At 57.8% G+C, this 12,448-nt stretch overlaps 1 protein-coding gene across 32 annotated transcripts in view; it reads right to left on the bottom strand.

The window, feature by feature from the left end:
• The window catches only part of LTBP4 (latent transforming growth factor beta binding protein 4), a 35,553-nt gene extending 25,052 nt beyond the window's left edge, over positions 1 to 10,501 (bottom strand). For 12 of the 32 annotated variants that reach the window (XM_015123990.3, XM_077982788.1, XM_077982795.1 and 9 more), the window contains exons 1-2: positions 3,695 to 3,963; positions 176 to 367 (exon numbers count right to left, since the gene is read on the bottom strand). In XM_015123990.3, coding sequence (XP_014979476.3) covers positions 176 to 367; positions 3,695 to 3,944 — 442 coding nt within the window. In that variant the 5' untranslated portion in view covers positions 3,945 to 3,963. Of the gene's footprint in view, positions 1 to 175; positions 368 to 3,694; positions 3,964 to 5,159; positions 5,273 to 5,787; positions 5,943 to 6,087; positions 6,144 to 6,715; positions 6,776 to 7,964; positions 8,209 to 10,427 lie in introns of those variants that run through there. The other 20 variants (XM_077982798.1, XM_077982810.1, XM_077982805.1 and 17 more) reach the window with 12 other exon arrangements.
• Positions 10,502 to 12,448: the final 1,947 nt, after the last annotated feature.

Below are 12,448 nucleotides of genomic sequence, written 5' to 3'. Positions count from 1 at the left end.
GGGAGGCACGGCCGGGCAAAGGGATTTCTACACGGATTTTTACGGGCTGGGGCTAGACAAGCGGGGAAGGGCGAGTTGGGCAAAGGTGTTCTGGAAGGCGGGAAAGTTGAGGGTCAGGGGCACGGTGAAATGCTTGACAGAGGGGTCGGAGGGACTCTGGCCACACTTTCCTCACCGTGCTCGTCGTCGCGGTGGTTGGCCAGTGGCATAGTGTACACGGAGCGGGTGAGTCCTGGTATAGCCGGGGCCGGAGGCCGGGCGCCCGAGGAGTGCAACTGGCAGAACTTGCCAGCGAAGTCCGGGGGACAGAGGCAGCGGTCAGGCTTCACGCACACACCGCCATTGTGACAGATTAAGGGACACAGGACTGGGAGAAGAACAAAGACACTCAGGGGAGCCACCATTCCTGGCATGTTCCCCTGGGGCCAGCGAAGTTCCTATTCCCTCAAGGTATCATTCATTTCTAAGTCGATCCGCCCTCAGCTGTCATGTGGCCCCGCCCCAGTTCTGGCATTAGCATTGGCCCAGTCCAGTAGTTCAGCCATCAGAGGTACAGCACCACCCACTAAGTCCGCAGGATCTCGCACTATTGCCCAGGCTGGAATGCAGTGCCGTGATCAAGGCTCTGCAGCCTCGACCTCCTAAACTGAAGTGATCCTCCCACCTCAGCCTCCTAAGTAGCTGAGACGACAGGCGTGCACTACATCGGGTCATGTTTTTTAAAAAATTTTGTAGAGGCGGGGTCTCACTATGTTGGCCAGGCTGGTCTTGGACTCCTGGGCTCAGGCAATCCTCCTGCCTCAGCCTCCCAAAGTGCTGGGATTACAGGCGTGAGGCCGGCCAGCCCTCAGACTGTTTATTAACTTTCATGTCAACCTTTCTGATCCCACTTTCTGGTTGAGTCCACGGGGTTCCAGAACAACCCAGACGGCGCTGACCCCATCCGATGCTGATCCCTTCCATTGACCTAAACCACATTTTAACCACTCCCTGGCATAACTCCCCGCCCAACTCTGTCTCCTTCGCATTCTATGCCCGCCCACACTCCCTCTGCTAGGTCCACGAAGTCCTATCCCAGCCCCCTGGCTGTGCCCCCTTTCTAGCCCCTCTCACATTACCTTCTACCCGCGGGATTCTAAGCCCTGCCTATCCAGGAGCTTAACCTGCCGCCTCTAGCCCCTCCCACCTCCCTTTTCCACACTCTGATTCGCCCGGCTCACTAGTTCACGCCCCTCCCACCCCACCTCCAGGCCGTCCGGGTGCACTAGTTCCGCCCACCGCGCTTTGTCTCCGCCCAGCTTCTTTCTGGCTGGGGCCTTAGAGCTCTAGCTCTGCCTTACCGCCTCCAGTAGCACCCGGGCGGGGCCAAGAGCGGGAACGCGCCTCCACTCCCCTCTGCGCGCCCTCGCTGGGCCCCAGGCCACCTCTGGGCGGGGCACTGCCAGCTGTGCGGCGGGGTAAACAAAGAGAGAGGTGCGGCGGGGGCAGGGCGGAGGCTCCGCATTCCGGACCCTTGGGGAGCCCCGGGACCTTTGAGCCAAAGGAGGCCGGACTGTCCTGCGAGGGCACCCCCTCCCTCTCTCTCCCGGGGCTGCAGAGAACAGCTGGAGACAGCTGTGCGGAGGGGAGGGAGGAGGCAGACGGCCGGGGGAGGCGCGTGTGGGATTCTGAGCCACAACTGTAGAGAGGAAAGGGCACGGAGAGCCACCTCCATTTAGAAGGATAAAGGGACTGGAGTCCTGGGAGGAGATCGACTAAAGGGCAGCCCTCTCGAGTTCAAAGTCAGCTGGAGGTTTCTGGGAGGGAGGAACCTAGCTCAGAGGAAACTGAGGTGCCCTTTCAGCAGGAGTCCTTTTGTGGACAGTTACCTAGAAAACAGGACTTTAGTGCCGCCTAGTAGACAACCAGTTTGAGGGTGCTGAAAGCAGGGTTTAGATAGTGAAGTGGAATTCCTGGAAGTCATCAGCACTTAAGAGGCTCAATTGGCCGAGACCCTATGTGGAATCCCCTCCCCTCCCAGCTAAGGATTAGGTGCCAAAGGCTTTTTATTAATGGCTGCCTGTGAGGAGCACAGTGTCCGGAGTCCTCTTGGGAGAATCCACTTATCAAGACCAACCCTGGGGTTCTCTGAAGATAAATGGGATCAGAAGTTCCTGGGGAAGGGGGTGAGCTAGAAGAGCAGGACTTCTGGACAATACGACAGAGTTCTCTAGGGAAAGGCACAGTTTGGGAGGTGGGAGGGAAGAATGAGAGGGAACTTCACTGGAGGAGTGGTCTCTAAAGTCTGTTGCCAGGGGTGGAGAGGGGGCCTAGGGCCTAGTAGCAAAAACTCTGGGCTCCCTTAGGTAGGAGTGTGGGACCACGACTCCAGGGTGGTCTAATAGGGGCTTTTAATTGAGTAGTGGGGCCTAGAAGAGGCTTCACTAGGAATCAAAATTGCAAAATGGGAAGGGTCTCTGATGGAGGTGGTGGGAAACCAGCCAGGTCGGAGGGCATTTCCCAGACTCCAGAGGCATTTATCTGCCTTCTCTTGGCCTAAGTGCAGGCCCCCAGGCCAGCTCCCTGGGGGTGCCTACACCCAGGGTGGGCCGCTAGATGGGCACAGCCAATGTCATGCCCCACAGCCCTGGCAGAGCGGGGAGTTGAGGACATAGGGGTCCCTCTGAGGTCAGCCTCCACTTCACATGCCACTCCTTGCACCCCCAGGGGCTTGGCACCCGCCTGGGCATGGCGCCTGGCACAGGCACATTGGGGCCGGGCCGGGAAAGAGTGAAAGAAAGAGGGAGGAAGGGGAGGAGAGAGGGAGTGGCAGCGGGCGGGGGCTCAGGCGGGGAGATGAGCTCACGCCGGCCGGGCTGGGCTGGCTGGGGGCCAGGCTGGGCGAGTTCTCGGCGCCAGGGGCCCCCACTTCCCAACTCCATAGGGTCTGCGGGGTAGGGGGCAGGGAGGCCCCGATCCCAGAGAGTCTGCCCACTTTTGCATCCTGGAACAACAGGTGGCGCGCCCTCCCCCACCTCACCTGAACCCCCAAGGCTCCCCATCTCTAGGAGTGCCTGATGCATACACCTCCTGTCCTCTCCGCCCCCAGGGGGCGCCCCTTCCTTAAAGCCTCTTATCTTAATTTCTCTCGCACGTGGGACCCCCGCAACTCAGGTCCTGCGGAAACACCCCCCCCCCCAGACACACACACAAAACCCCCTTCTCTGTCCCCTCTCCCTCTTAGCTCTTCGGATCAACTTTCTTCTCTCCAGTGCCCCACCTCACAGGCATTCCCATACGGAACCTTCCCACCCAAAGACACAGAAACTGATACGTCCCCCATGCGGCCCTGAGACTCTTGCTTGGTCCCTGGAGACTCCTTACTTAGCGTCTCAGAATTCGAGTCCCCCTCCCAAAAGTTCTCAGGCCCCTCAATTCTGAGATCCCCATTTTGACTCAAAGCATGAAAGCTGGCGCCAATTCTCTCACGTGGGACATCACAGGCCCCTAAGAACCCTCATTGCTTGCAAAATCGGAGCCCTCAGGACCCAACCCCAAAAGCCAGGGGCCCCCTTCCTCAAATAGCCCCTGCGATTCCCTTGCACTGTTGCATATGGAATCTGGGCTCCCTCTCCCTGGAGGACTGTCTCCTCCATCCCCAGGGATCCTCCTCCCCCCGGGAGTCGCTCTCTTGGGACCACCACCCCGCACTCACAGGCGCGGAAGCCGGGTCCCCCCGGGGCCGCCCCGCCGGGCGCGCCGCTGTCCACGCTGGTGGCGTTGCGGGGCGCGCAGGTCGGGGTACAGCGGGAGCCGGTCGGCCCATGGATGCAGCGCAGGCCGCACACGACCGGGGTGAAGCGCACGCGGAGACGCTCTCCGGGCCGGCCCAGTCCGGGCTGCGGCCCTAGCTGCGCCAGCAGCACCAATAGCGACACCCAGAGCAGCCGCACGCCGCCCGCCATGGCTGCAGCGCCGCGCTCCGCCGCGCCGCCGCCCCAGCCCGCCCGAGGGGCCCGGCAGCGCCCGCCCGCCCGCCCGCGGGGGAGGGCGGCCGCGCCCCCGCTCAGGCCCCCCCTCCCCACCACTCCCTCCCCGGCGGCCGCGCGGGGGCGCGTGGGGCTGGGCGCTTAGCCAGAGGCTTGCAGGCTGGGCGCTAGACTCGCAGGGGTGAGCGGGGCGCCCCCTCTGTCCCCATCCGCGCACCAACAAGTGGACCAGGCCTGTAGGGGAGCGGCGGGGAAGGGAACAGGTGGGGGCGGGCGGGTTTCCCCCCAGACAGAGCTGAATCCATAAAGAGGAAATCCATTAAGAGTAGTGGGGGCCGCATTTGGGGAGACAGCTAAAAGTTGATCCTCTTCTGCCCTGGGCACAGAGAAAGGGGCTTCATCTTGATAGGGGGCTATCATGTCACATCTGGGCAGTCAGGTGGGACATCTGAGGGATGGGAGAAGGGTCGCTGCACCTGGGCACATAAAGGAATTGGGCATCTAGATCCTGGGCAGGAGGCTGGGGGGGGGGGGATACATCCAAAGATACAGCCACATCTGGCCAGAACCCCACACCTGGTGGGAGAAGTCACAATGGATAAAGGGAGACTGTGGGCGGGGGTATAACATCTGGCCCGAGGCTCACATCTGGAAGACTTTAGGGGGAGGGGTCACATCTGGACTGAAGGCCACAGCAAGAGGAGGGTTTTGAGGGTGTTTGAGATGAGGGGTATTCTAGAATAGGGGTCGAGAGCTGGAGTGGGAGGAGGGCAGGGGGAGGATTCGAGAAACAGGAGGAGGCCTTTGGCCCCCAGCCGCCCCGCAATCTTGAGCATTCGGTGCCCAGGCAGGCGCCAACCCGCACAATCGCTTTTGTTGTCTGGGCTGGTTCGGCGGAGCTTTCTGCCGGGCCAGCGCCCTCCCTCTTCGGCCGCTGGGAGCCCGGACGCCTGGCTTCCCGGCCCCACCCCCGCGGGTCAGTGCCTCTGGCCTGCGTCTGGTCCTGTCCCGGGCTCACCTCGCAGGGGCGGACGCTGGGGTCCCTAGAGGGGGCCTCGTCCTGGGGGTGGGGGCTGAGCTACAACGGGGGCGGGGGGGGGGGGAGGCGGCGGCAGGACCGTGGGAACCAGACGGCTTTATCTGGCCCGGAACCCCCCTCGCCCCAGGCAGAGGAAAGGCGGATGTGCTTACCCGGGGCCTTGCCAGCGGGGGCACGCTGTGGGGGCCTCCTTCTCAGTAGTCCCCGGCCCCCAGGCCCCCGGGGCCGCCGCCGCCGCTTCAGTAGAGCTCTGGCCTCCTGCAGCCTGGGTGGGAGAGGACGGAAAAGCTGCTGTCACCGGGTTAAGCTGACCTCCCCACCAAAGGGCCTCCATGCCAGGAAAATGTCTTTCAGTAGTGGCTCTGCCCAGCCCTCCCCCCACAACACCCATTTATGGGGACCAGGCCTCTAGTGGGAGAGAAACAAAGACCCTGAGAAAAAGAGAGATGATGGGGGTGGGGGGAGAGAAAGAGAGAAGTGGGAGAGAGACTTAGACATAGAGACAGGCAGTGAGACACAGGGAGAAAGAGAGAAAGGAAAAGAGACAGGTAACTAGAAAGAAACAGAAAGAGACAGAAATAATGCAAAGATGGAAAGAGCCTGAGATAGGCAGGGAAGGGATGAAATAGAAACAGACAGACAGGCTGATAGCAAAAGAAAGAGCCGGGGAGGGAGGGGGGAGAGAGAGGGAGGGAGTGGGGGAGGGAGGGGGAGAGGAAACGGGGGCAAAGCTGGGAGTTCCTGAGGGAGGATTTGGTAGGGGAGGGACTGCCCACTCACGTCAGTGGCTGCCAGTTCAGGGACACCTGTCTCTTCCTCACGCTGGGGCTGGGACTGGGCACTGCAGGCACTGGGTTCAGGCACCGCTGGGGGCCTGCACACTTTTTGGGCTGGCAGTTTTGGACCCTGCAGGAGGCTTCGGAGACAGCCAGGGACTAAGTGGGGAAGGAGGGGACCAAGTACTTCTCTACCAAATGCATCCAGCTCTCCCACTGGGATAAGGGACGGGATGGGAGCTCCCTGGCCCTCTCCTCCTACTCCCTTTTGCCCCCTACTCATACTCCATCTTCCAGAACCCACCTCGGATGCAGCGGCTCCTCCTAGTCTGGCCTGGGCAGCAGCGACAAGCAGCAACGCTATAAATAGTGGGGTGGAAGTCACTCAAGCCCTTAGCACCCCAGAACTCTGCAAAGGAGGGCAATCGGGGGAGGGGAAACCAAGACGAATCCTGAGGGGGCTTGAAACAGGTATATGACTAACTTGAGGTTCTTCTCCCCATGCCTCAGTTTCTCCATCTGTACAATGGGAGGCAAATTGGCTTAGACTTCGGGCTGAAGGGCACAGAAACCGTACTGTTGTCTTATGAAGAGGTTTTGGCAGTAAGGTTTTATTTAAAAAAAAAACGTTATTTTAAAGCCTTTTAAAAGTGACTTAAAAACAAAAACAAAAAAGACTGGATTTCTAAGCATTTCTAAGCCGGGACTGTCTGGGAATCTAGAACCCCGCCCTCCCGCACATCCCGGTCCGGGACTCAGACGCCATCCTGAGCCTGGCCGACAGGTGGCGCCATTTTCAAAGGCCTCGGCAGCTGGGGAGGGAAGGCTCTTCCCTCTGACTGTGGGTCCAGCAGGGTGCTGAGGTGGAGGGGATACAGGAGTCACAGTCCAGGACCGAGAATCCCAGAGCCTGAATTCTAGCCCCTTCTTGCCCTTCCACGATGGGTGTCCAGAAGCCAGCGTTTCTTGGTCTTTGGGCCTCAGTTTCCCGCCTGACCAGGAGAAAAGTGCCGTTCTTGGAGACATCTCCGAGCCCAGAGGGTCTCAGTGGCGGAGCTTCCAGCTCCGGTTCAAGTGCGTCGCAATGAAGGGGCCCCCCAGACAAGTCCATTATCCCCAGGCTAAGGGGGGGCTAGAGACTAGGGCGCACGCCCAGACCCCGAGAGGAGAGCAGTGGGGGGCTGCAGAGAAGGGGGCATCTAGCGCTTGGGCCCCTCTCAGGTGGGTGGGGCCGAGTGGAGGATGAGGCCATCTGGTGGGGAGCCTCGGGGATCCCCGATCCTGCCGTCATCCCTCCCGCCTTTTCTCCAGGTTAACCCCTTCCCGGCCCCGCCCCCGCCGCGGCTCGGGTTACTAAACGCATTCGCAGAGACCCAGGCGGGAGCGGAGCCCGGGGCCTTTGTAACGGAGCGCTGGGCCGCCAGGCGAGGAGGGTGGGTGGGGGTGCTGGGCAGACGGCTTCCTTCAGTTCCGTCACCCGCAGACAGGAAGGGCGCCTATAGCCCCCAGATCTATAGGGAATCCTGGATCTCTCGCGGTGAAATCACTGGAGCCTCATTCAATCCCGGAGTCTTCTAATTCTAGGAAACTTGAGCATCCCCAACCGTTTTGAAGCCTGAGGACTCCTCCACCCCACCCAACTCCCCACAAGCCCCTCCGCCATCAACCCAAGAGTCTACGTCTTCCTGACCAGTTCGAAAAACCCTAAGGTCCCTTTTCATGAACACAGAGCCCCCAAATCCTAGAAAACCAGGACAACTCAGCGGCCTCATAAAGTCCCTCCAGAATCCCCCAACACTTTTCCTCCTATGCGCCCACAAACTTGGGGAGCTCCATCCTAGCTCGAAGACCCCACACGTCTCTATCATTCTAGGAGAGCTCAGCCCCCCACCCCCCCGCCTTAATAAACTAGAGATCTTTCCTCGAAAAAAAACCCGGGATTCTCTGGAGACAGCCTTCTCCACCACAATAAAGGGGACCCTTTCCCCTAAAAATCTCAGTACTCCCCGAATCTAACCTCTACAAATTGGGGGCGCCTAATAAATCCAAGAGCCCTCCTTGTATCTCCGAATCGAACAGTGGGTTCGATTTCCCTTAAATCCGAAAGCCCTGGTCCCCGTGGACCACCAGACTTAATGGGTGGAAGGGGCACAAGGAAGCAGGGGCCGCAGCGGGGCTTACCTGGCCGGGCGGCTGGGGACCCCTGCGACCTCGACAACCTGGCTGAGGCTGGGGCTGGGGCTGGCGGCGGAGGCGGCGGCTGCGAAGAGCGGCAGCAGCAGCACCAGCAGGAGGGGGCGGCGGCCGCTGGTGCCAGGCCTCCGCATCGTGTCGGGCGCCGAGTCCCGCTCCGGGCGGGCGGTCTGTCCAGCGAGTCCGGCTCGCCGCGGCCCCGCCCCTGTCCCCGCCCCCACCCCCGCCCGAGGCCGACTCACTTTCTCCACCGTCCAGCCAAGGGCTGTGAACTTCCCGCCAATCACAGCCGTGCGCCGCCAGCGCTCGCCGCGCGGCCAATCAGGAGGCAGCAGGGACAGGTGCCGGACGCGGGGCGCGGGGGACCTCGAGTTCCCCACGCGGTGGGGGGAAATTAAGACTCGGATACTGGCTCCGTGAACCTTCTCATGGAGCAGGGGTCCCAGGCGTAGGGGTGCTTACGGGGAGGGATACGGGGCGGGGGTTGAGGGCAGGGTCCCCTAAGCTGGACTCCATCTGGCAGGCCTCAGCCCTCTGCTCCCAGTTCTGGGAAAATCGGGTCACAATTTAGCTCCCTCGTTGGTGTGGAAGCTGGAAGCCCCCCCCCCAACGCGTACCCCTTTCCACGCGAGAGACAGGATTCTGCAAATGGAGCACCAACCCCGCACTAGGTCCTAGCTCCTGCCCCTCTGAGGGTCCCAAGTTCACAATGGATCTTCTCAAAGAATTGATCCCTTCTCAAGGCCCTAGGCTTCAGGGGTTCCAGGCTCGCCATCTGCAAAAGCTTGCTCCCCGAAGCTCTGTCCGTCAGTGAACCCAGCCAGGCTCTGCCCCTGACCCACACACTCTGCTCCCTCCTGCACACCATTTATCACCACCCCCCGAGGGTATCAGACCCCCTTCCTTATCTGAGTCTTTTAATGCTCCCAAGAGCAGCCTCCCACCACCCAGAATTGCAGACTTTCTCCTTAAAGAGTTCCCAGTTCTGGCTAGGCGCCCCGGCGCAGGCCTGTAATCCCAGCACTTTGGGAGGCCGAGGTGAGTGGATCGCTTGAGTCCAAGAGTTTGAGGCGAGCCTGGGCAACATAATACAACATCCCCATCTCTATTAAAAATCCAAAAATTAGCCGGGTATGGTGGCATGCGCCAGTAGTCCCAGCTACTCGGGAGGGTGAGGTGGGAGGATCGGTTGAGCCTGGAAAGTGGAGGCTGCAGTGAGCTGAGATGGCACCACTGCACTGCACTCTAGCCTGGACGATAGAGTGAGACCCTGTCTCAATAATAAATAAATACATAAACTTATATAAAAGAGAGTTCCAATCCCCTCCTTGCCTAAGAGTCTCCACCACTTGGAGCTGCAAGCCACAGGGGACCTTAAACCACGTCCACACCGGGGTTCCAGGCTTCAAGCCTTCAAGCTCAGAGTCTCAAGCCCAGCTTGAGACTGAATGCTCTTGGGAGCATTCAATGACTCAGGCAAGGAAGGCGGTCTGATAGCCTCTGGGGGTGGCTATAAGTGGGGTGCAGGAGGGGGCAGAGCCAGGAGTCCCCTGGGAGCAGAGTCTGTGGGTCATGGGCAGAGCCTGGCTGGGTTCACTGAGGGACAGAGCTTTGGGGAGCAAGCTTTTGCAGATGGTGAGCCTGGAACCCCTGAAGCCTAGGGCCTTGAGAAAGGATCAATTCTTTGAGATCATTATAAATTCAAGGCTCCACCCTATATTCTCTGAAATACAAGCCCCTTCTCTCCCAAAGGCACCACCCTCAGAGCTTCTCTCCGCCTCTAGTCACCTCTTTTTCCACTGAGTTTCAGGCCACACCCTTTCCCACAGAAAATTGGCACGTGACCACATGTAGGATCCCAAGCCCACCCCTTTCATGTTTGCCTCGCTTTGGGATTCCAGGCCCCATATCGCACAGCAGTTGGATTCTTAAGGTTTCCAGTTCTGTAGCGTTAGCCCCGCCCCCACCTCGTGGATCACAGGCTCCACCCACACAGGGTACTAGGCCACACGCCCGTGACCACAGAGCCCACCCCAGACCAAGAATGGCAACTGATCTACCTGCACCCCCCACCCTGCACTCCTGCTCCTTCTTCCAATCGAGGAGGGTGTGCAGGACTGACGGGGAAGCCCTTCACCCCCCTTACAGCGAGACACACAGGCTGACTCACATGGCTATACACCGTTACTGCCACCTACAGCAATCCATGTCTCCATCCTACACTGACACCCAGAAATCTGGGTCCAGCACCGTCCAGGGACACACAGTCCCTGAGGCAGTGACGACGGCACTCACACTCCATTCACAGCCATTCCTGGGCTGTCCCAGAGCCCAGCTCTGCCCAATGACTGTACTCCATGACCCTGTTTTTGTATAACCCCCAAGACCCCTTCTCATATGACCCTGCAGGACAGCGTATCCCTGCCCGCTTCCCCCCTCACCGCCTCCTACCCTGTGGCTGGAGCATTTGCTGGGGGCGCTGCTGAAATTTCTCCCTTCTGTCCGGGATCCAGCGCATCTTCAATGCTTGTTGCTAGGCAACAGCCTCTGGCTCACCACTGCAACTTCCGGCGTTAGCCTGCCCTCCCCCTAGAATTTGGAGTCCCCAGCTCCCAATCCCCCCTATCAGTGTCACTATCTCCCAGGGTCGTGTCTATGTCACCCCTTGGATCCTAACTCATCTCAACCCTTCAGAATCCCTCAGAGTTCTAGTCCCCCCTCATTCCAGAATCTTCCACCCCTCCCTTCATGCCGTCTCACGCACAGCCTGGGCAACACACAGAGTTAATACTATACTAGGATAATACTATCTCTAGCATTTAAAAAAACCCAGCTCTTCAGTGTTCTACATTTGCTGACATCCCAAATTCTCTCCTCTCTGTTTCTCTCTCTCTCTCTCTCTCTCTCTCTCTCTCTCTCTCTCTCTCTCTCTCTCTCTCTCTCATTTCTAGAATAAGGCCGGACACGGTGGCTTATGCCTGTAATCCCAGCACTTTGGGAGGCCGAGGCGGGTGGGAAGATCACTTGAGGTCAGGAGTTTGAGGCCAGCCTGGCCAACACAGTGAAACCCTATTTCTACTAAGAATACAAAAATTATCCAGGCATGGTGGCGCAGGCCTGTAATCCCAGCTACTCAGGAGGCAAAGGTGGGAGGATCACTTGAACCTGGGAGGCGGAGTTTGCAGTGAGCTGAGATCACACCACCGCATGCCAATCTGGGTGACAGACAGAGACCTTGTCTCAAAAAATAAAAAAATAAAAAAATAAAGAAAATAATAAAAATTTAAAAATAAAATAAAATAAAAATAAAATGATCAGCATTCCAGAAACACGAGTGTTCTGGATTCTCTGGCCTGGAAAAAAAAATGACCCTAATATTCTAGATCTGTAAGCATTACAAAACACCACCATATTCTAGATCTCCTGACCTTCCAGTCCCTCCCCCCACATACTAGATTTCCTAATATGCCAGTATCCCCCAATATTCTGAATATCCTGGCATGTAAAAAATTTTCTAGAGTCTGAGGCTGGGCCTGGTAGCTTACACCTGCAATCTCAGCACTTTGGGAGGCTAAGGCGGGAGAATGGCTTGAGCCCAGGAGTTTGAGACCAGCCTGGGCAACACAGTGAGACAATGTCGCTACAAAAAAAATAAATAAATAAAAATTAGCTGGCTGTGGTGGCACACAACTGTAGTCCCAGATACTCAGGAGGCTGAGGCAGGAGGATCGCTTGAACCCAGAAGGCTGAGGCTGCAGTGAGCCATGATTGCACTGCTGCACTCTAGCCTGGGCAACAGAGCAAGACACTGTCTCAAAAACAAACAAACAAAAACAAAATTAGGGTTTGAGATGCACAGCTATTTCAGAACACCCCGGTTTCAGAAGCACTCACCTTTGAAGTCTCTCATTTGTGTTCTAGATTCTCTGATAATCCGGAATCTCCTGCATTATGGATTTCTTGGAATGCAAACAAATCTTCCAGTGCTCTGGAAGGGCGGACAGTCCAGGATCTCTTCCATTCTCTAGATTTCCTAGTAATCCAGATTCCTTTCTGTATCTTGTAATTCTCAGCATTCCAGACATCCTGGCATGCAAGATATTCCTACTGGTGGAGATTTATGGGTATGAACTCCCCTTGACACTCCCCTATTCTAGAATCAGTGATTTTCCAGGTCCTTTTTGTCAGAAACTTCTACATTCTGGATTCTCTGATAAGCAGGGGAGAACTCTAATATTGTTAATCCATGAGCACTCCAGAATATCCTTGTGTCCAAGATGTCCTAACGTTCTAGACCCCTCTCTACTATGTTTCAGAAGCTCTGGCATTCCAGAAACTATGGAATTCTAGAATTAGCATATTCTGGAATTCTCTACTCCTCGTCTGTCCCCACTTTCTGTCCCTTTTTTATTGGCACAAGGAAAAAAGATGCAGAAAACCCCCTCGAGGAAGTGCCACAGAACAAGCATTAT

This window comes from Macaca mulatta, chromosome 19, assembly GCF_049350105.2.
Source record: "Macaca mulatta isolate MMU2019108-1 chromosome 19, T2T-MMU8v2.0, whole genome shotgun sequence".
NCBI classification, from domain to species: Eukaryota; Metazoa; Chordata; class Mammalia; order Primates; family Cercopithecidae; genus Macaca; species Macaca mulatta.
Note: the sequence above shows the minus strand (reverse complement) of the source record. Positions and strands in the feature narration are given on the sequence as shown.